At 38.4% G+C, this 24,571-nt stretch overlaps 2 protein-coding genes and 1 long non-coding RNA gene across 5 annotated transcripts in view; all 3 read left to right on the forward strand.

Moving 5' to 3' along the window:
• LOC311064344 (melanoregulin) overlaps window positions 1–1,079 on the forward strand; it is a gene marked incomplete at both ends in the record, with an annotated part of 6,871 nt that extends 5,792 nt beyond the window's left edge. Inside the window, 2 exons of the mRNA XM_084084176.1 lie at window positions 166–332; window positions 1,002–1,079. Coding sequence (XP_083940302.1) covers window positions 166–332; window positions 1,002–1,079 — 245 coding nt within the window. The remainder of the gene's footprint in view (window positions 1–165; window positions 333–1,001) is intronic.
• A 7,688-nt stretch (window positions 1,080–8,767) lies between these two features.
• On the forward strand, window positions 8,768–23,538 carry LOC311064718 (uncharacterized protein). Of its 3 annotated transcripts, none has more exons than XM_084084641.1 (9): window positions 8,768–8,894; window positions 9,971–10,252; window positions 10,369–10,587; window positions 11,069–11,407; window positions 11,581–11,835; window positions 12,706–12,972; window positions 22,617–22,701; window positions 22,832–22,889; window positions 23,227–23,538. In XM_084084641.1, exons 1-9 carry the CDS (start codon window positions 8,789–8,791, stop codon window positions 23,389–23,391), a joined length of 1,776 nt encoding a protein of 591 aa, XP_083940767.1. In that variant the 5' UTR covers window positions 8,768–8,788; the 3' UTR covers window positions 23,392–23,538. The 3 variants fall into 3 exon arrangements, with proteins under 3 accessions (XP_083940767.1, XP_083940766.1, XP_083940768.1); XM_084084640.1 differs by having other exon boundaries at window positions 12,706–12,966; window positions 22,602–22,701; XM_084084642.1 differs by lacking the exons at window positions 22,617–22,701; window positions 22,832–22,889; window positions 23,227–23,538 and adding exons at window positions 13,126–13,225; window positions 13,336–13,393; window positions 13,636–14,741 and having other exon boundaries at window positions 12,706–12,966.
• On the forward strand, window positions 18,569–19,520 carry LOC311064721. The gene is made up of 3 exons (XR_014602744.1): window positions 18,569–18,710; window positions 19,018–19,302; window positions 19,396–19,520. It is a non-coding gene; the product is annotated as an uncharacterized lncRNA (long non-coding RNA).
• Window positions 23,539–24,571: the final 1,033 nt, after the last annotated feature.

A 24,571-nucleotide genomic window follows, 5' to 3' on the forward strand; every position in this document is an offset into this window, starting at 1 on the left:
GTGTTATCCTTTTAGCATTATTGTATAACTGTACCTCTGTACCTTTTGCAAATTGTTAATAAAGTATTCAATCAATCAATCAAGTAATAATAATTTCAAGTGAATTGAACTGTAGTGAGATCAAGCCACTCATTTCTCTCTCTCTCTCTCTCTCTCTCTCTGTAGGCTACCAGTGTGAGGTGGAGGCCCTGCTGTCAGTGAACAAGCAGAACTTGCTGGGTATGGACTGGGAGCACCTGAACAGAGCCAGTCAGTTGATACAGCGGCTACTGGATCAAACCTCTCTGTTCCCTTCTGGAACAGGAACCTCGGAAAGATACCTCTACGTTATGGTACACATGCACCACACATGCATTAACCCACTTAAACCCCATATGGTTGAGTCCCTTAGGGCTCCATACTAGTGTCTTTTCAGTGAGCTGTTCAGCTCACACCTCGATCAGCTATTTTCAGCGAAAGCTTTCCCCACAATATAAATGTTGGGGTTTCAGTGGTCTAAAGACAATCTAATCATGCGGATCTCAGGATCCACATGGGAACATCATGGCTCCAATGTGGATCTCGGACTTTGTGTGGGCGGTCTGTGATGTCAGACATCTGTGACATAATGTTATCTATGGCATATGACTGAATTAATTAATTAATCAAAAAAAGTATTCAACTTATGTGAATCATAATTAGTGGATGTCCTTCTACTGGCAGTGTGCACACAGCTCGATAAAGCCAGTAGTTAGCTCCAGACACACACACACACACACGCTCGAGCACATGCACGCACGCACAAATGCGTGCGCGTGCACACACACACACACACACACACACACACACACACACACACACACACACACACACACACACACACACACACACACACAAACACTCTTCCTCTAACCTCTAACCTCACACTCTGCCTCTCTCTCTCTCTCTCTCTCTCTCTCTCTCTCTCTCTCTCTCTCTCTCTCTCTCTCTCTCGCTCTCGTCCTCCTCCTCCTCTTTCTCAGGACCGTTTGGTTTCTCTGGACAGTGCTGAGGACTTCATCACAATGGCAAAGCAGAAATACCCCAAGACACAGAGCTGAGAGAGAGAGAGAGAGAGAGAGAGAGAGAGAGAGAGAGAGAGAGAGAGAGAGAGAGAGAGAGAGAGAGAGGGAGAGGGCCTATGTGTGAAGAGAAAGAGACTGGATCTGGGGAATGTTGAAAAATATTTTTTGAAGTTTTGTTACCTTTTTTTATGTACTAACTGCAGAAAATAGGTAAAATGTTTGAAAATGTTTCTAATATTTTATGAAAACGAAAAGTCTATTTAATGGCACACTACGCTGGACACTTACTGGTAGGGTTCACTGGGATACTGCTTAAAATCTATCATCAAGTTCGTCTTGGGTTTTTTGTTTTCTTATCAAGATAACTGGTCTTAAACATACTATGTTGTTTGACTTAATATATATAGATTATCTTCCGGATATTCATCATTGCCCAGGTTTATCCAACCGAAGGCAAGCTCATATCAGATTCATGCTGGGCCAAAGGCTGGATAATGAGGACAATGATTATTGCCAGCAGGTGGGAATGTGTTTGTCACATATCCATATCCTTGTTTATTCAAAAAGCAATGTAAATAAACACTTTAAGTTACAGTACCGTCAAAGGAGAATCGCACTGTTGAACAAAACTGTGTAGTCCCACTGAATGTTTCCAACAGTGTGGGTTAGGTTTAGAGTTAGGTTTGGCTAAGATGAGGTCCAGGCACAGATAATCACATGGTGGCACGATTGGTCAGCTGTCATATTATCCCAAGCTTATGACCCTTTCGATTCATTTATCACCGATAACTGATGAGGGCAACATCGAATGCCAGATGATAATCTATATTTAACACGTTCCCAGCATTAACTTGTCTAGGCTGAGGGGGTGATAGCTTCCGTATCTTCCGATACCTGCCCTTATCCAGTCGATTGGAGAACACAGCAGTTGCTGCTGCAAGTTCAACTCAACTTCAACTTCATTGTCTCATAACTAGTTTACAGGTATAAAAGAGTGGGTGAAATTCCTTTTCGTTCAAGTTCCCAAAATTTTACAGTTTAAAATGGTCATAATAATAGAGAATAGAGAAAGAAAACAAAGGAAACAAAGCCAGATAACAAGACACAATGTCAAAATAGCGGCTACATAAGGAACTTGGTCAAAGTAGAAAGTAAAAACACTGGCTGCCAGCCTTGTCTTGATGCAGCCATTCTGTGAACCACTGAAGGTCGCTGTTTTCCACTCTAGATTTCTTCTCAGCCGTGACTCTTTGCACATCATCCACAGAAACCGTGTCTGAATGCCCAGTTTCATCCATGTTGGACATGGTGACTTTGTTGCGTAACAAGGTCACTCGCAGTGCCAGTTGAGTGCGCGGGGGCTCTTTAGCTGAACTGACTGGTCTGGTCTGCTTATGAATAGACCCTAGGGAAGGTAGGGCTGTAGCTTGTACTGATTGATTAGCAATGGTATAAACTATAGGGAAGATACAGAAGCAGACCTAACAGAACAAGGACCCTCTGAGTCATTTTTATCACTCCCCTCACTCAGGGAAAATAAAGGTTTGGGTATGTGATTATTGTTTTTCTAATGATTATATTGGCTACAGCTATTGGGCCATGTGATTATATCATTCATGAAGATGTCTCTTCATTGTCTCCGCCAGGCCGAAGGCATGGCGAGAGAGTATGTTTTACCCTCCGTCCGTCCGTCCGTCCGTGTGTGCGTGCGTGCGTGTGTCCTGTCTGTGTGTTACCAGCTAATCTCCGGCACCGTTGGTCCGTTCGCTCCGAAACTCTGCACACACACTCCCTGGATGCCAATTCAGAACCTCTGCCCCAATTTTTTCACATGGGCCTGTTATAGCGCCACCAGGAGGCCGATTTGTGCAAAACACATTTTTTTACATTACTCCTACAGATTTTATCCAAATATCATGCAAATCGGTACACAGTATCTCTATAGTCATGTGATCAACACGGATCTGTCCGATTTCCCATATTCCATCCTGATTTTCTATGGTTGGCTTCCAAAGTTTGCAGGATTGGTCCGTTTTGAACAAACTGCCTCCAATCATGAACGCAGCTTGCCATTTCCATAAAATTGCACACGCACATTCCCACTAGGCCGAGGAAGAAATGCCACTTGAACATTTTCAAATCAGCCTCATGGTGGCGCTATAACTGGCCGATTTGCATTTTTAACTATAGCTGCACCGATCTGCGTGAAACTTTGCACGCACACTCCCTAGAGGCCAAGGAAAAACATTAGACTGCAATTTTCACATCTGCTTTTTACAGCGCCACCAGGAGGCCGACTTATGTAAAATACATTTTTGGAGATTATTCCTTCAGATTCTGTCCAAAAAACACGCAAATTGGTACACTGCATCTCCATAGTCATGTGATTCTGATGGATCTGTCCGATATTTCATATTCCATCCTATTTGGCTTACAGTGGCTTCCAAAGTTTGCAGGATTGGTCAGTTTTAAACAAAATGCCTCAAAACATGAATGCAGTGTGCAATTTCCGTGAAAGTTTGCATGCAGATTCCCACTAGGCCGAGGAAGAAATGCCCCCCTTTTCACATTCACATTGGCCTTTATAGCGCCACCAGCAGGTCTAATTTAGCAAAACACAATTTTGGAACAAAATGCCTCAAATCATGAATGCAGTGTCCCATTGAAAGGCCTAAGAAGAAATGCCACCCTTTTCACATTGGCCTATTATAGCGCCACCAGGAGGCCACAATAACCTACCTGACCTGGCGGAGACCTGTGCTCCGAGGAGCACTTTTTCTAGTTCTATCCATGATTTTCTCTAAGCTTCTAAGCAGCAGAGGTTTAACTTACTTGTCCAGCAGATGGCAGCATAGACATGCAGTAGATACTCTTAGGTAAAGGATAACCTTTTTGAGAAAAATAAATAGATCTGGGCCCAAAAACAAAGGGGGTCATGTTCAACTTAAACAAATTGAACAGACCTCAACTGCACAGCATGACAAACCAAACCAAAATGAGACATGAGGAGGGGAGCATATATCAGACCACTCTTAACACAAAGGGGAATGACAAAGAATAACATTTTAACAGACTACAAATACTGTAACTGCAACAAGCACTAACTCATATTAACTAAGGCAATTATCGTAATAATACATTCAAACTCATAAACCCCTGCCCCTCCCCATATGCAAAGGCGACATGGTGCAGTCCAATTACCCATCAACTCCTTAAAAGTAGACTTGAAACAGCTGGTCCTTCTTTCCTTGGCCAGCCAACTAAACTCCAGCACTCATCTGAACTGAGAACTTAATGAATGTACAGTACACTCTAACTTTCCCATCAAACTTGAAATAAACAGTATGTCACTTAAACAGTTCTGTGTGTAGTCCTTTACACTGTACTACATGTAGTGCTGAAAATAAATATAAACTAAATGAATAAACCAAAGATGTGTGCGGCTGCTGGTGGTCATCACATGTGGCCACCATCACACAAGTCTTAAATCGAGCCTAGCCTCATGTTCTGCACTATCAATACCAGCTGTGACTGTGCAAATGGCTGTGCCTCCTCCTTTCATCTCTCCCCTAACCTGTCACATTTGAGGCAATCTGGGAACCCATCGGAGAGCAGAATCTGTTCTTGAGAGATTACATTTGAGGTGAATGAACAAGTTACCAGCAAGCCCTACAGAACAGTGACAACCAAGGGTGGTTACACATTAATACTGTACATCATACTCCTGGTTCAATGTAGTGCAACAGATTTTGTTGCACTACATTGAACCAGGAGTATGATGATGATGATGATGATCGCTCAGTGTGGGATTTATGAAACAAATATTAGCCGCAATACAAGTCAAGTGACTTTGCAAACACTTATGAACTATACAGTACTCATCTTTCAGTAAAAAAAATGAAGTTGCCCTGCCAATTATGATTTCTGAAAAATATATATGTTTTACACAGGTGTCATGTACTAGAGAACACATGGCAAAACAAGGGAGTCCACACACAAGTCAAAAATTTAAAGTGAAATCTATTGATCTAAATAAAATAAACAATGGGCATAAAATAATCTGGTGTGAGATGTGGGCAAGTCAATAATCAATAATGTCTGCAGTCAGTGTATGGATGTGTGGAATGTGCCGTGTGAGTGTTTAAAAAGGTGTATAAAGGCAACTTAAACAAAAGGGTTAGGCCCCACAACAGGCCAGCTGGCAACCCTAAGCAGATCCTGCTTCCAAGGTGGAGAGAGAGAGAGAGAGAGAGAGAGAGAGAGAGAGAGAGAGAGAGAGAGAGAGAGAGAGAGAGAGAGAGAGAGAGAGAGAGAGAGAGAGGTTGGTAGGAGAGGTCCCTATACAGTAGGCCTATACTCTCCCAAACCACCCCACCCAGCTGTACACAGTACTCAGGCTGTATAGCCAATAGTGGAGGCAGAGGGGCACTGTTATCCCCATTCACCTGCAGTGTGTGACCATGAACTAACGTTTATTGCATTAAGCCACATTAATATTAGCACAATGTGTCAAAGTACTAAGAAGTCAAATAACTAAGCTGTTTTAAACAGTCTCAGTTACTGTAGACTGGGACAAAATATGTTTCAAATGCATTATGGGTGAACTGTTCCTCTCAGTGTCATTATTAAAAGGGGTCATCAACATGTCCGTACACGGACACACGTGTCTGTGGCACATTTTGGATTTTGGTTATATAATGTGTACATAATTTATCCTAAATATTCACAATATATTTTTTAATAATTTGTTTGAATGATTTTGGTGAATCATGAAGTGTCAGCATGACTTGCTCATTAATATGTTGCAGGAGATTTGTTGTGTTGGTACCCGGCAATGATTGCATCAGGTGAGGATGCAAGACAAGACAGACAGACAGCTAGAAGTAATGTTTGCTAATAGCTGCCTTAATTCTTTCACTGTTCCACTGGCATACCTTACATCATACCACCTACGCATGTTTTGAGACTTTCTCATCAACATCGAATACTTGTTCACCTTAACGGAAACCCCAACACTTGAAACTAACAAACGAGTGGAGCAGTGAATCAACACAGGATTGACCCTGGCAGCATATCAATGGTACATGTGTTACCTGTTTATTAAGCTACTACAATTTTTCAACCACATCTAATGAGACAGGACAGCAGTTGAATGAGTTTGGGAACAGACCTCATGAGACAAAACACATAGTATACAACACATTGTTTTTGATGGGAAAATGAATTGCAACAACTATGCAGTAAGTGAAGAAAGGGAACTTTCTTCAGAATAGAGATGGGGGGGTATGAGGTGAAAGATCTAAACAGGAAGCCAGAATAGTTCCTCATCTTGTCTATCTGCCATGTCCATCAGTCAGTGTCCGACCCTGAGTATGAAAATGTCTCAACCACGACTGTCCTTCCTCTGCAGAGCAGACACAAACCACAAAGCCACATGATGACGTTCACTGTGCTACCGTCCACTTCTCTCACGCCAACGACCAGGGAGGACCAACTGCTTTCATCCAGATGTAGGGGTGCAACATATACAGTATATATGTGATATCTGCTCAATCTCCCCAGAACATCCGTCTGCCGGGCCTATGCACTAATCATTGCATCTTTTTGTGTGGTGATAGTTTTTACTAGACCCTATAGCTTGTTTATCATTCTGTTGTGAAGAAGAATTTGATTAGATGGCTGAATCAATTCAGAGAGGAAGGCATTCCACTCATCCTCTGTGACATGTTTGATTTTTCAATGAATGGTATCATATAAATACCAGTTTAAACTAGAAGGTCATCAGCATGAAACACCAGCATGACTAGCACAAATGGCAGCTTAAACAAGCAGCAGCATTCACCAACAACATAGGCTGGTCACCAGCATGACCGGCAAGTTGTCATATACGCAGTTCTTTGTCAGTGGGCATGCTCACTTCTTCTTTTTAAGATATTTTTTGGGGCCTTTTTCTGCCTTTATTGATAGGATGGTAGGCTGACAGGAAATGGGGAGAGAAATGGGGGGGGGGTGGGGGGGGGGTCGTCGGGATCGGGAGTCGAACCCGCGACACGGTGTCAAGCTGGATTACCAGCGTATGTGCCTGGTCTGCTAGGAAAGCAGGTGCCCGCATGCTCACTTCTTATGTGCATAGCAATCAAATTTTCAATACATATTGATTTTGAGTATTTGAGATTGTTCAATTCTCATTCGTGTATTCTACTATGACTCTTCTCTGCCTAGGGGATATTTTTAAGAAAACGTACTTGCGCCACAGCGACACACACACACACACACACACACACACACACACACACACACACACACACACACACACACACACACACACACACACACACACACACACACACACACACACACACACACACACACACACACACACACACACACACACAGTTGCCCGCAAGTACAGTAGCAGCCCCAGCTCTCACACACAGTGCTGCACTCAGCCTCTCTCACTTGACTTATCTTGTTGACTTCACTTGAAATTTAAATCAATACAAATGTTACATTAAAAACAGCCAATGAAGTAATGATGTTTACATAAGCAGTTGCTGAACTTAGATGTTACATAATATGCAAATGGATACATATACACTGTGTTTTAGAAACATATGAAAAGAAGCTCTAGGAGGTGGAGCAGGTTCTTTTTTTATTTTCTTTTTCAGGTCAAGGATTCACAAATATATCAGCTTTGCTGGCCCAATAACCCATGCGTGTAAGTCAGATACAGACTCACAGAATGAAGACTCTGATCATCCAACCATCTGCTCCATAAACGGCAGTGACATCAAAGAAACTGAGGAATTCAAGTACCTAGGATCGTATGTAGTCAGTAGCAGAAAGGACTTCCTGACAAGGAAAGGTCAGGCCTGGAGTGCTTGCAATAAGCTACATCAAATATGGCATTCAGACATCTCAAGAGCTACCAAGATCAACCTTTTCAAAGCCTGTGTGGAAAGTATCCTTTTGTATGGTGCCGAAACATGGACAATGAATAAGGAGCTACGGGATCGTCTGGACGGAACATACACAAGACTCTTCATGCGTGTCCAGAACCTTTCATGGAGGAACCATCCCACTAAAGCTCAGATTTATGGTGGCATCCCTTCCATCTCAGTTGTTGTGGCACAAAGAAGACTCCGCTTTGCTGGACATTGTCACAGAGCAAAAGACCAGGTCATTTCAGATATTCTTCTGTGGAGACTACCCTGCCCATCAAGAGGAACTAGACCACTCACATTTCCAGATGTTCTGAGTAGGGATACAGGACTGACTGTGAATGCACTTGGGGTGGCAATGAGCAACAGAGACCAGTGGAAGCAGCTTGTGTCGCAGATCTCGAGGGCACTCGAATGATGATGATGATGAAGTCAGATACAACAGTGCCCTTCACTTAGAATACCATTACCAGTCATATACAAAAAGAGGAAGGAAGTCAGTTGTGACGTGTACAGTACGTACAGTATGTGACATACAGTCAGTTGTGACATACTGTCGACATACTGTACTGTCACAACTGTGACATACTGTCGACATACTGTCACAACTGACATACTGTCTTGTCAAATAACATTCACACACAGAATCCAACCTGTTTCTAGTAAAAAAAAAAAACTTCTACATGTCTATATTTTAAAATTAAGTAAGTAGCCTGCAGTGCTCTGATTTCAACAACTGGGGTAAATTCATTTTGCTTGGGTAGGATTGCAGGAAATGTTGTGTTTTTAATGATGCTCTCATGAATGTTGTTACTCAGTCATCTTTCTAGTGAGAAGCAGAAGGACGTCCAGACCACCATGATTGCAGGAGCTGGGTCTGTGTTTGTGGCTTTACTGCTGCATCTCTCAGGTATGAAGTGATTCTCAATCATTTCTTGACCAAATCATCAGAATCAGAATGTGTTTATGTACACATACAAGGAATGTGACTTGATATGTCACTCTCAGACAGAAATTATTGACAGTGACTGCTTTGAAGAATCATTTTATTTTGACCCATTGGAAGAAAACATATTCACCCTCCCATTCCCGCTGGATTTGTGATATACTATACTTTTTAAAATTAGAAAAAATGAAATACACATTGCGTGGCTCTATCTCAAAATTCTATAAGGCATGGCAGCCTTTTCTATCGCACGTTGATAATCTTGCACTCGATCCCCCAACGGAACCTGAATGAGTCTGTAACCTGCATATATGGAAGTAACCAATCTGATGTATGATGAACCCTTGGTGTGAACCTGCTTTTCACCTCACTGACATGTACAATTGCTTTCAATGACCTGTGCCTAACTCGATGTAGCGTTTATAGACCATGGACTGTTTTCTATATACATACATGTTTTTGGATATTTTACGTTGTGTATTTGTTTTGTTGTCTGTTGTTGTTTTCTTTTGTGAGTGTTGTCTGTTTGTTTTTGTTTTGTTTTGATGTTATTTATATCTTACTCAATTGATCCTTTTTCTTACTGTCTATCCTGTTAATTATTTTCTTCACTGTTTGGAGATACTCTGTTTATTTGCCTATTCGCTTCAGTAAATGTCTGTACTACCTATGAGTATGTAAAAGAACAAAAACGAATAAACAAAACGTTTAAAAAGAAAATAGTAATTTATGTTTAAAGCAATGCTGTAACACTTTCCAAAATGTATTTGTCAGAAATGTGGCAGACGTAAAAGTCATGTAAACGACAAAGCTTTACATTTATTTATTTTATTAAGACTAGTCTATCATTATTAATATTTTAGAATTACATTTTAAATGAGATTCAAGCAGAAACACACACAATGCATCCTCTCAGATGCTTCAGGGCCTGTGTTGAAAGAATATTTCTACTGTTCTGTTTCCCAGTTTGTATTTTGGTTCCTTTGTGCCCAGATAAAGTCCAGTGTTGTCTTCATATTTCTAACATTATGTTTCAGTAGCTCTTGGTGAAACAAACATCTGTGCCTTGAAGGGATCAGAGGTGGAACTGCCCTGTTCTATCACAGATCCTTCAAGCAAGAAATGGTTTACTGCACACTGGAATGGCCAAGAATATGACAATCTGCAGGAAGTCTCAGGAGATACAAATCGTTTCATGTATAATGGATCTAAACAAAGCAGCTCCTCTCTAAGAATCCATGACCTGAGAGAGAGTGATTCAAATACATACTTGTGCCGAGATGATAAGGGCCAATCAGAATCACTTAGTCTCAGTGTCACAGGTACAGTACTGCTATGTCAGTAATTAGTTATAAGTAATTAATGTCAGTAATTAATATAAGAATGATAATAATGATCAATGTAATATTAATACTTCTATTAAATCCTTTCATTCCAGACCTACAGGTGACTCGTGCATGGTCAAATGAAAGTCAAGTTACGCTGAAATGTAACCACAGCTGTATTCTGACTGATATTACCAACCCTACCTACAGTTGGTATGAGAACCGGTTCAAGCTGGATACGTCAAGTCAATATCTTGATGTTACAGTTCCCTCTGTAGTCAGTTACTCTTGTTCTTTAAAAGACCATGATTATTCCCACTCAGCTGCAGTGTGTGAGTATGAAGCAACATACGGCATTAGGTTAGATTGATATTAATATGTATGTGATTTTAATACTATTGGTCAAATGTGCTAAACACTTTCACACTGCATTTATTTTTTGATAATATTATTATATAGATATAGCTTGATCCTAAATACATTCTCATTTGTTGCTATGTAATCTCACACAGATGCAAAATCTACAACCAATTTTAAACAAATGTATTGGTTTTGGTCCATATTGATGCTATCAGGGGATAAATGCAGTGTTAAAAATAACCCAAATGAAAACTAAAACATACAGTGGAGAAAACACAGGTGTCAATGTACTAACTGGGCAGCATATTATAATACATTAAATTATATATATACACTTTCAGTGCCATTAACCAGTACAAGGAATTAGCTACTCTCTTCACATATTAAATGTTTATAAATAGATGAAATTTAATGCATTTAGATGTAACCCTGACCATCATGATTTTGATTCAGGTGCTGTTGATAACTGCTGGAGTGTGAATTACATCAAGAGGAAAATCTGTGCCCTGGAGGGCACTTCAGTGGAAATGTCCAGTTATTACTCATATCCCAGTGGTTTGGTAGTGACTGACATAGTCTGGTTCACTGAATCTCAAATCTCAAATCTCTCTTCTAACCTAAAATATAACGGTCGTTTAGAGTACAATGGGAATATGGTGAACCAGAACCGCCATAAACTGATAATCAAAAACGTGACAAAGAACGATTATGCAGAATACAAATTCAGAATTATAACAGATGACCCAAAAGGCAAATATTCTGGTAAACCTGGAGTGATATTAGATATAACTGGTAAGTAAAAGTACTTGGAATGGAATTTTAACATGATTTTCTCTTTATATTTCTACTTTATTGTGACAGTTATTTGATTGATTAATCATTAAACAGTTAATTAATTAAACAAACTATAGACTTGTATCGTGGTCCCCATGATAAATGATGATTTCATAACATTCACCCATCAGCTCTGACAGTGACAGTGACTCCTGCTACCACGGTAACAGAGGGACAGAGAGTGACACTGTCCTGTACAACCAGCTGTCCTCTGAGTGACTTCAACCCCATCTACATCTGGTACCAGAACCATCTGTTTCTAAAGCAGAACCAACACAACTATGTGACTCTAGACCCAGTGCTCAGTCAGCATGCAGGAGACTACTCCTGTGCTGTCAAAGACCAAGAGACTCTCAGAAGTCCATGGAAGACTCTCAATGTCAGATGTGAGTATAATCTTTTTTCAATAATATCATAAATAATTGTTTATATTATTCAGAATTATTTAAAATGTACCAGAATTCCTTATAAATTCACATTTTATATTTTAAATAGGGAATTAAAATATTTCCTCAGTTTCAAAAAGTATGCACGCAAGCATTTACTTGTGCTGTACAGTATATATGTCTACAAGGAATGCTTGTTTTCCTTTTGGCATTAAGATGCTATAGATGCTACTACCTATACAATTCATACCTATATGCATGTATGTATACCATAGACTACGAGATGGACAAAGCCACTCCGCTGCTTTCTACAGACCGAAAATGAAGCCGATTGTTCCACGACTGTAGGTCCGCCATCTTTCAATATCGCGTCAGAATGAGACCAGACCATTATTGGTTGGGTAGCTTGTCAATCAAGAGCGGGGGGGCGGGGAATGAATGCTATTGGTTGTGTAGCTTGTCAATCAAATCATCCCGCCCCTCCTAGAGAATAGCCTACTTTATCGTCAATTTTAAAATAAATAGGACCATAATTTAGCAAAACGCATATCTTGATGATTGAAAGGAGACTTTAAACTAGCGACTGGAAGCATATAGAATTTATGACGATTTTTATTACAGTAAGAAAATCTAGTCTAAAGTTTGTCAAAAAACCCATTCACTTGCGTTAAAATAAATTCTTTCTGACACCGCAGGTCGTTGCAGGGTAAAACAGCGCCACTCTGGCCATTTTGTCGGCCTCATCGTAAATATCTAAGACTTGCCCCTTGATGTATACATATACTGTATGTTTGTATGTATGTAGGCATCATGTGTTTTGGTTACTGTTTTAAATATCAACTTTACTACTGCAAAATCATGTCATATTAGACCGTCCAAAGACCCCCTTGGTGTCAGTGAGCCCCTCTGGTGAAATAGAGGAGGGCAGTTCAGTGAATCTGACCTGCAGCAGTGATGCCAACCCACCAGTGAACTCATACGTCTGGTACAAGAAGAGTTCAACATCACCTAAGTCTTTGGAACAGAACTACGTCATCCTAAACATAAGCCTTGAGGACGGTGGAGAGTACTATTGTACAGCCACAAATGAACTAGGGGCTAGAAACTCTACTATCCAACTCACTGTAACAAGTAAGAGTTTTTATTAAAATAAAACTATTCTCTAAAAATAATTATAACAGTGGAGATTCAGCTATTCAGAGACAGCATTTTATTGGACAATGTCAAAATAATAATTGACATCTGTATTTACCTTTCATACGTCATGTCTCCTCTCTTCCCCATTTAAAGGGAAAACAATGGGGGCTAATGTGGGTGTAGTCATCAATGCATTCCGTCTCTTCCTCGTACTGCTCCTCTCTCTTCTACTGCTCATCTACATTGGAATCAGGTAACATAAGAAAAATCCCAGCCCATTATTTCTCTCACAAGTCATTTACTTCCTGTCATCAGCCATTGTCATTTATGTTTATTTACTAATGGTACAATGACTCAATCCAGCATGAAGAAATGTCTGATGTCTGACACTGAGCCTAGAGACCCTGTACAACCTTCACAGGTGAGGATTATTGTAAATTGCAGGCGCGTGTGTGTGTGTGTGTGTGTGTGTGTGTGTTCGTGCGTGTGTGCGTGCGGATACAAAGACTCCCTCCCTCCCACATCTGGTGGTTATACAATGTGTGGGTCCACATATTTTGAAGGGGGGGGGGGTTAGAGAATAGAGATGGGGGGTATGAGGTGAAAGATCTAAACAGGAAGCCAGAATAGTTCCTCATCTTGTGTATCTCCTATGTCCATCAGTCAGTGTCCGACCCTGAGTATGAAAATGTCTCAGCCACGCCTGTGAGTCCTTCATCAGCAGACACAAACCACAAAGCCACATGATGACGTTCACTGTGCTACCGTCCACTTCTCTCACGCCAACGACCAGGGAGGACCAACTGCTTTCATCCAGATGTAAGGGTGCAACACTTAATCAAACCATATAAAAAGTAGAAATTGAAAAAAAGGTAGCACATCCAAAATGTCTAATCAATGGAGGACAAATTACTCACATTTACACTTTTTTTATTGGCATAAAAAAACAAAAACCAACACTTAGCGTTTGTTTTAAATGTCTCAATAGAAGAGCAAGGAGACAAAATACAACCACCCCAATTGTATAAGTTATATTGTATTAACATACTGTACTCTACCATGCAGACTGTACAAAATTACATTTTATTCATTAAAAAAAGTTACAGTACATAATGCCACTTTAATACTGGGAATTATGCTGTAGACTAGAGGCTTGATTGTGACGTGGAGTAACTTAGTTCTGTAAAACATCATTTGGACAAATAATATTAACTTCATGTATCAGTGATATGGTTGATGTATCAGTATATGTGTTCTGAATGAGTCATGGGCTGTAGCATTTTATTACTGTATAATGATTGTATAAATATAAACTATTGATTCATGATTGTTTTGACATCTCATCACAGTTTAGAAATGTTTGTTTTAACCTTTTATACATATAATTTTCTATATTGTACTCAGCTGCTTAGTACATATACAGTAATGGCAAGTACTTTTTTTTTTTCATTGCAAAGTGTTTTGCAATGAATACATTCCAATAGACTGTGTTTTTTGTAATTAGGGAAATTCTATGTAAAAATCAGGCTATAGCCATCATATAACATAGAATTTCCCAAATGTTATTTTGTTGTGTAAATAATGTAAATCCAATGTGCTTAGTGTTTCTTTACCATCTCTGTATAGACCAGTGGTCCTCAAACCACAGATTTCAGTGCGCAAATGCCCTTTTCTTTCAATTTAGTATTTACTCCAGCACCTCAGCTATGATACCTGGCGAGCGGTTTATTCGGCTGTAAAATAAAAAATAAATAATTTACCATAAAGTGGTTTGTCTACTGTCTGAATATCTATAATGCAATGTCTTACTGCACTAATGTGAATCCCATATGTCCATGTGCAGTATGTACTTTGATTGATTTCCAATGTTAATGGGGTATTTAATTTCAAAACACTTCTTGGGTCATTTTAATGTCTACCCAGTGTGCACCCCAGACAGGCTTGATTCAATATTTAGATATTTGATATTCTTTTGATCAAACACTGTCCCCTCCTAAGCCCATTCAACTTCTGACTCCATGTTAATCATGTCAGACTCACTGAAAACACACATCCCTGGTTCTGGTGACTGATTGTCCTTTGAGGTGAAGTATTAGTGAAGTACAGTATTAAATGTATTAAATGTATTAATTCAAAAAAGGATTTATTTAAAAAAAAGTAAAATTGTAAGCACGCAGATTCTGTGCCTTTATAAATAGACTAGGGCTAAACCTGTTTGGAACGGTTTCCCCTTGGATATGCAATAATATTGTATTCCTCGTCAGCGCGCGTGCACACACACACACACACACACACACACACACACACACACACACACACACACACACACACACACACACACACACACACACACACACACACACACACACACACACACACACACACACAGATGTGAGGGGTTTCTGTTCTGAACAGAAGAGATATATGCAGGGGAAACAAAGACCCAAAATGTGAAAAAGCGAGATCAATATCCTCTGTCTTTGGAGGTTGAGAGTGAGTAAAATGGTTTCTGCTGTATGTGTTTGATCAAACCATAGCAGAAGGGGTTTAACTTATCCAGCAGATGGCAGCATAGACATACAGTATAGTCTCATAAGGTAAAGGGTAAACTGCTGAACAGTGGTTCTCAGTCCTCAATCAAATAACTGCTCTCACCTACTGTAGTGTCCTAGGTCTAAATTAATTGTTAATAGCAATATTCAGACTAGTCATTGAGAGAGAAAGATAGCGATGAAGAAAGAGTAAAATTCATGAAAATCAATAAACATGGGATTTACCATGATTTTGTCTCCTTATGAGTAACTTTTACATCAAGAAGTATCAGTTCGCCTATGGTAGGCCCAGTCGGTGCTGAGTATTTAGTTATGATCTCAGACCCAACTGGAACAAACTTCCAGAGGATCTAAGACTTGCACCAACTCTGACAAGTTTTAAATCCAGACTTAAAGCTTCTGTGCTCCACTGCCCTGTATTAAACTATTCAGCCTACAGTACTGAAAACTGATCATTGAGTTAATAAATACTTGGTTTCTTCTGATACAAAATGTTAAATTCTAAGTTGTGAATTGTTCATTCTGGTTGAGTATTGTGTTGTAGGAAGCCCAGAATAATGAAAACTGCACACTGAAAGAATGAAGAGAAAAGGCATTACACTACAAACAGGGTGCATCTAAACAAGTATTTATGGACACTAGAACATCTTGGCAAGTGAATGTTGAAGTTCTTTTCAGAGGGATTTGACTCCATAATGTTAAGGGAATGTTTTTTCTGGAATCAGAAAATATCTGAATATAATTATGAATGTATTATGTTTTCTGTAAAAAACAATGACAAATTGTTAAACCAGAAATATAATAAATGGTTCAGACCATTAGAAGTTACAATCTAATAAAGATGTTTCAGAGTTGAGTAAAAATGCACCAAAGAATGAAGTCTCTGAAGCTGTCTAAACTAGCAGTCATGTCACCATTAAAAACACTGCTCAATGTAAAAAAAACACAAAAGTCACAGATATGTGTTAAAAAAGAAATAAAAGAAAAAAGAAAAGAAAATTAGTCCAGTGCACAGAAGTGGCTGGGTCAGACTCATCATAACTATGGTTCAAATACCTCATTTTATATTTTAATCCTCTCATACTGGTTTGGGAAGTTGCACACATGATTATTTAACATGTTATTAACAGACTAAACACTCAAGACACTTTTTTTCCCAGCTTATCAACTGGAATCAAATGGATCAGTGTTATACCTATACCTTCATTCACATGTGTAATATGAGGCAGAAAGCCATAACCCTGTGGCAGGGGAAATGAGTGTGCCAAAATATTTCATCAGAACAACAAGGCCATTTCAGTTCCTGTTTATAAGCTATATGATATCTGCTCAATCTCCCCAGAACTTCTGTCTGCCGGGCCTACGCACTAATCATTGCATCTTTTTGTGTGGTGATAGCCTTTACTAGATCAAACCCTAGCCTGTTTATCATTCTGTTGTGAAGAAGAATTTGATTAGGTGGCTGAATCAATGCAGAGAGGAAGGCATTCCACTCATCCTCTGTGACGTGTTTGATTTTTCTGTTATATAAAAATGTTATGTCCTGGTATCATATAAATACCAGTTTAAACTAGAAGGTCATCAGCATGAAACACCAGCATGACTAGCACAAATGCCAGCTTAGACAAGCACCAGCATTCACCAGCAAACACCAACAACATATAGGCTGGTCACCAGCATGACCAGCAAGTTGGCCCGCTTTGCTGGTACAAGATATGCAGTTCTTTGTCAATGGGCAGGCTCACTTCTTATGTGCACAGCAATCAATTTTTCAATAAATAATGAATTTGAGTATTTGAGATTGTTCAATTCTCATGTGTGTATTCTACTATGACTCTTCTCTGCCTCGGGGAAATTTTTAAGAAAAATGACTTGCGCCAAAGCGACACGCACGCACGCACGCACGCACGCACGCACGACTCATCTTGTTGACTTCACTTGAAAATAGCTGTCACAGTGTTATAGTTTGCGGGTGTTAACTATTGCTAAATATAAATCCAAACGGTTTTGAGTTACAAATAAGAGGCACTGTGCATTAAAGTATAAATGACTGTGCTTCCTCTTTTCATCTCTCCGGAACCCCTCTCATTAGAATTGAATTAACAAGTTAAAAGGATATCAGCAAGCCTTACAGAACAGAGACAACAAAGGGTGTTAACATACTTGGTGATACGATGGTATTGAACATGGAAAAGGGTCAAGGAAGGTATTGCTTCAAGTAAACGTAAATAAACACAAATGTTACATTAAAACAGCCAATAAAATAATGATGTTTACATAAGCAGTTGCTGAACTCTGTTTGATTGTTCATTCAGAACAATACATTCCTTCAGTGAAAATGTTGATTTATGAAGCAAACATTAGCCGCAATACAAGTCAAGTGACTTTGTAAACACCTCTGGACCATACATTACTTACAGAAACTAGTTGACAATTTGTCATTTTTTAGAGCTTTAAGCTGGCCTTCAAATATGATAATGTTTGGCAGCATTCTAAATTCATATCATCAGAGTTATTTTTTACACAGGGCGCTGTTAAGGCAAAGTTAGAGTAGGCCTATACCCACTTCTCCAGACACCACAACACCACTGCAATTTATAATATAAAAATGAGCTAAACTTTTCTGACATACTGTAACTATTTATGTAATTTTGAAAATGTAAGATCCAATGTACTCTTCATATATTAGCTGTTACATAATATGCAAATTGATACATACACACTGTGTTTTAGAAACATATGTAAAGAAGTTCACGGAGCAGGTTCTTTTTTTATTTTATTTTTTTCAGGTCAAGGAATCAAAATATAACAGTTGTTTTTTTGGCCCAAGAACCCATTAATGTAAGTCAGATACAACAGTGTATCTGACATACTTACTTACTGGTCATATACAAAGAGGAAGGATGTCAGTTCACACACATACGTGTCAAATAACACCCACACAGAACTGCTTCTGCACATCTACAATTTAAAATCAAGTAAGTAGCCTGCAATGCTTTTGATTTCAACAAATGGGGTAGATTGCATTTGTATGAGTGGGAATACACAAAATGTTGCTTTTAGTGATGCTCTTATGAATGTTGTTACTCAGTCATCTTTCTAGTGAGAAGCAGAAGGACGTCCAGACCACCATGTTGATGGCAGGAGCTGGGTCTGTGTTTGTGGCTTTACTGCTGCATCTCTCAGGTATGAAGTGATTCTCAATCATTTCTTGACCAAATCATCAGAATCAGAATGTGTTCATGTACACATACAAGGAATGTGACTTTAATATGATGTGGCTTTGAAGAATCATTAAATAGTAATTTATGTTTTAAGCAATGCTGTAACACTTTCCAAAATGTATTTTGCAGAAATGTGGCAGATATAAAAGTCATGTAAACGACAGAGCTTTACATTTAAGTCTATCATTATTATTATTTTAGCATTACATTTTAAATGAGATTCAAGCAGAAGCACACAGATCCTCTCAGATGCTAACATTCTGTTTCAGTAGCTCTTGGGGAAACAAACATCTGTGCCTTGAAGGGATCAGAGGTGGAACTGCCCTGTTCTATCATAGATCCTACTTCAAGCAAGAAATGGTTTACTGCCCAACGGAATGGCCAAGAATATGACAATCTGCAGGAAGTCTCAGATACAAATCGTTTCATGTATAATGGATCTAAACAAAACAACTCCTCTCTAAGAATCCATGACCTGAGAGAGAGTGATGCAAATACATACTTGTGCCGAGATGATAAGGGCCAATCAGAATCACTTAGTCTCAGTGTCACAGGTACAGTACTGCTATGTCAGTAATTGATTAATATAAGAATTATAATAATGATCAATGTAATATTAATACTTCTATCACATTCTTTCATTCCAGACGTACAGGTGTCTCGTGCAAGTTCAAATGAAGATGTAGTTGAGCTGAAATGTGACCACAGCTGTATTCTGACTGATATTACCAACCCTACCTATAGTTGGTATACGAACCAGTTCAAGAAGGCTCATGTGTCAAGTCAATATGTTAAAGTTTCCTCTGAGTCTGTACAAAGTTACTCTTGTTCTTTAAAAGACCATGATTATCCCCGCTCAGCTGCAGTGTGTGAGTATGAAGCAAACATACGGCATTAGGTTACATTGATATTAATATGTATGTGATTTTAATACTATTGGTCAAATGTGCTTAAACACGTTCACACTGTATTTATTTTTTGATCATATTATTATATAAATATAGCTTGATCCAAAATACATTCTCATTTGATGCTATGTAATCTCACACAGGTGAAAAATCTAAAACCAATTTTAAACAAATGTATGAGTTCGTCTCCATATTGATGCTATCAGGGGATACATGCAGTGTTAAAAATAACCCAAATGAAAACTAAAACATACAGAGGAGAAAACACAGGTGTTAATGTACTAAACTGGGTAACATATTATAATATCTATATTATAATTAATTACATTACATATACATATACCTATACACATATATATATATATATATATATATATATATATATATATATATATATATATATATATATATATATATATATATATATATATATATATATATATATATATATATATATTATATATATATATATATATAATGAAATATTCAATTGGTGAAAGTTACATTTCTTTACTTTACTGTAGACTGGGAGAAAATGTATTTCAAATGCATTATGGGTTAAATGTTCCTTTCAGTGCCATTAATCAGTACAAGGAATTAGCCTACTCTTTTCACAGAGTATGATATTAAATATGACTTAAATACATGTAATTTAAATGCATTTAGATGTAACCCTAACCATCATGATTGTGATTCAGGTGCTGTTGATAAAAACTGCTGGAGTGTGAATTACATCAAGAGGAAAATCTGTGCCCTGGAGGGCACTTCAGTGGAAATGTCCAGTAATTACTCATATCCCAGTGGTTTGGTAGTGACTGACATAAGCTGGTTCACTGAATGGAGGAAAGGAGACCTGTCTTCTAACCCAAAATATAATGGTCGTTTAGAGTACAATGGGAATATGATGAACCACAACCACCATAAACTGATAATCAAAAACGTGAGAAAGAACGATTCTGCAGAATACAAACTCAGAATTATAACAGATGCCCCAGATGGCAAATATAATGGTAAACCTGGAGTGATATTAAATATATCTGGTAAGTAAAATTACTTACATAAATAGAATTTTAACATGAATTTATCTCTATATTTCTACTTTAACGTGACAGTTAATTGATTCAACAGTTAATTAACCCATTAAGACCCGGAACGCATGTCTGTCTTTTTTTTCTTCCTTTGGATATTCAAAAACAGCAGATATACAAGCTCATAGCGCGGCACCGAGTGCCGCGCTATGAGCTTGTAGATCTGCTATTTTTTTTAAATCGTGAACATTTGTATAATTCTACAAATTCTACAAATGTTTTCTAAATCCTAACAGATTTTTGAAAAAACGTACAGTATGTTGCTATAATATCAGTGGGTTCTCAAATGTTTTAATGTCAAGGACCCCCAAAATGATATGTATTTGGCCACGGACCCCCGTCTCAAAATATTTTGTTCCTGGGACCCCCCAGAAGCAAAGATTTGAGTTAAAAAAATGTTTAAAAAAATGTATATTCAAAGATTTGCACACATTTTCATGATTGAAAAAAAAAAGTGCAGATCTACAAGCTCCGCGCTATGAGCTTGTAGATCTGCTACTTTTGAAGAGCCAAAGTATAGAATAATGGTTAAAGCTCAAATCTAAAATGACACAGATGCGTTCCCGGATTGAATGGGTTAATTGAACAAACTAGACTTGTACTGTATCATGGTCCCCATGATATGATGAATTCATAACATTCACCCATCAGCTCTAACAGTGACAGTGACTCCTGCTACCACGGTAACAGAGGGACAGAGAGTGACACTGTCCTGTACAACCAGCTGTCCTCTGAGTGACTTCAACCCCATCTACATCTGGTACCAGAACCATTTATTTCTAAAGCAGAACCAACACAACTATGTGACTCTAGACCCAGTGCTCAGTCAGCATGCAGGAGACTACTCCTGTGCTGTCAAAGACCAAGAGACTCTCAGAAGTCCAGGAAAGACTCTCAATGTCAGATGTGAGATAACTTTTTTTCAATAATATCATAAATAATTGTTTATATTATTCAGAATTATTTAAAATGTACCCGAATTCCTTATAAATTCATATTTTATATTTTAAATAGGGAATTAAAATATTTCCTCAGTTTCAAAAAGTATGCACGCAAGCATTTACTTGTGCTGTATATGTCTACAAGGAATGCTTGTTTTACTTTTGGCATTAAGATGCTATAGATGCTATTACCTATACAATATGCATGTACTGTATGTATACATACTGTATACTATATGTTTGTATGTATGTATAGGCATCATGTGTTTTGGTTACTGTTTTAAATATCAACTTTACTACTGAAAAATCATGTCATATTAGACCGTCCAAAGACCCCCTTGGTGTCAGTGAGCCCCTCAGGTGAAATAGAGGAGGGCAGTTCAGTGAATCTGACCTGCAGCAGTGATGCCAACCCACCAGTGAACTCATACGTCTGGTACAAGAAGAGTTCAACGTCATCAGTGTCTTTGGGACAGAACTACATCATCCTAAACATAAGCCTTGAGGACAATGGAGAGTACTATTGTGCAGCCACAAACGAACTAGGGTCTAGAAACTCTACTACCAAACTCATCACTTTAAGTAAGGATTTTTAATTTGTTTACCTAAAGAAACCGGCAAATACAATAAATAAAGAAAAAAATGGGGGGAAAACTATAGCACCATACATCAACATTCGACAGCTTTTTATCTCCTAGAGTATTTTTGTTTTTTTGTACTAGGGGCTAGAAACTCTACTATCATACTCACTGTAACAAGTAAGAGTTTTTACTAAAATAAAACTATTCTCTAAAATAATTATAACAGTGGAGATTCAGCTAATCAGAGACAGCATTTTATTGGACAATGTCAAAATAATAATTGACATCTGTATTTACCTTTCATACGTCATGTCTCCTCTCTTCCCCATTTAAAGGGAAAACAACGGCAGCTAATGTGGGTGTAGTCATCAATGCATTCCGTCTCTTCCTCGTACTGCTCCTCTCTCTTCTACTGCTCATCTACATGGGAATCAGGTAACATAAGAAAAATCCCAGGCCATTATTTCTCTCACAAGTCATTTACTTCCAGTCATCAGCCATTGTCATTTACAGTATGTTTATTTACTAACTATTACTATTTACTAATGGTAATGACTCAATCCAGCATGAAGAAATGTCTGATGTCTGACACTGAGCCTAGTGACGCTGTACAACCTGGACAGGTGAGACTTAAATTGCAGGCGTGTGTGTGTGTGTGTGTGTGTGTGTGTGTGTGTGTGTGTGTGTGTGTGTGTGTGTGTGTGTGTGTGTGTGTGTGTGTGTGTGTGTGTGTGTGTGTGTGTGTGTTTGTGTGTGCGTGTGCGTGTCTGTGCTGCGTGCGTGCGTGCGTGCGGATACAAAGACTCCCTCCCTCCCACATCTGGTGGTTATACTGTACAATGTGTGGGTCCACATATTTTGAAGGGGGGGGGGTTAGAGAATAGAGATGGGTGAGAGGTGAAAAATCTAAAAAGGAAGCCAGAATAGTTCCTCATCTTGTCTATCTCCTATGTCCATCAGTCGGTGTCCGACCCTGAGTATGAAAATGTCTCAGCGACGCCTGTGAGTCCTTCCTCTGCAGAGCAGACACAAACCACAAAGCCACATGATGACGTTCACTGTGCTACCGTTCACTTCTCTCACGCCAACGACCAGGGAGGACCAACTGCTTTCATCCAGATGTAAGGGTGCAACACTTAATCAAACCATATAAAAAGTAAAAATTGAAAAAAAGGTAGCACATCCAAAATTTCTAATCAATGGAGGACAAATTACTCACATTTCCACTTTTCTTATTGGCATAAAAAAAAAAAAAAAAACACTTACAGTAGCGTTCGTTTTAAATGTCTCAATAGAAGAGCAGGGAGACAAAATACAACCACCCCAATTGTATAAGTTATATTGTATTAACATACTGTACTCTACCATACAGATTGGACAAAATTACATTATATTCATTAAAGTTACATAATGCCAGTTTAATACTGGGAATTATGCTGTAGAGGTTTGATTGTGAGGTGGAGTAACTTAGTTCTGTAAAACATCATTTGGACAAATAATATTAACTTCACATGTATCAGTGTTATGGTTGATGTATCAGTATATCATCACCTTATTAAACTAATGGCCTAAGTAATTTTTTCAAGGTTTTCAGGAAAAATAAAAAACTGATCCAGAACAAAACTATATGATATTTCTTAATCATTTCACCCAAAATGTTTATAACAAATTATGACTATTTAAATAGAAATAACACTGTCTGTCAGTTATGTAACATAAGAGATTGAAATAGGTTTAAATAGGATTAAATCTGACTTAGGCCAAAATAAAAAGCAAAACAAATTACAAAATGGCCTAAATCAGTAAATAATTTGGCTTAAGTCACAAAAACATGTGACTTAGGCCAAACAAAAGGCCTATTTTGTCCTAAGTCACACTAGGGAGTTAGGCCATTATACTAAAAGGGGCGTGAACAGTATGATCCTTTTCAATTAGGAGTTGGGCCATTTTACCAGAGGTGGACAGTGTCATGAGGACCTGACTTAGGCAAAAATATCATTTCCTCAAAAAATGACTTAGGCCATTAGTTTAATAAGGTGACGATATGTGTTCTGAATGAGTCATGTGCTGTAGCATTTTATTACTGTATAATGATTGTATAAATATAAACTACTGATTCATGATTGTTTTGACATCTCATAACAGTTTAGAAATGTTTGTTTTAACCCTTTATACATTATTTGCTATATTGTACTCATTTGCTTAGTATAATGGCTAGTAAATCTTTATTTGTGTATTCATTGCAAAACACTTTGCAATGAATACATTACAATAGACTGTGTTTTATGTTATATGATGGCTATGG

The sequence above is a fragment of the Gymnoscopelus microlampas genome (assembly GCF_963454915.1).
Source record: "Gymnoscopelus microlampas genome assembly, chromosome: 17".
NCBI classification, from domain to species: Eukaryota; Metazoa; Chordata; class Actinopteri; order Myctophiformes; family Myctophidae; genus Gymnoscopelus; species Gymnoscopelus microlampas.

What these genes read in the sequence shown, in the direction of transcription:
- LOC311064718 (XM_084084640.1), top strand. Translation starts at nt 8,789, where the DNA reads ATGTTGTTACTCAGTCATCTTTCTAGTGAGAAGCAGAAGGACGTCCAG. An exon ending in TTTACTGCTGCATCTCTCAG is followed by an intron (nt 8,895 to 9,970) that starts GTATGAAGTGAT and finishes ATGTTTCAGTAG; the next exon opens with CTCTTGGTGAAACAAACATC. An exon ending in TATCCAACTCACTGTAACAA is followed by an intron (nt 12,967 to 22,601) that starts GTAAGAGTTTTT and finishes CCCCATTTAAAG; the next exon opens with GGAAAACAACGGCAGCTAAT.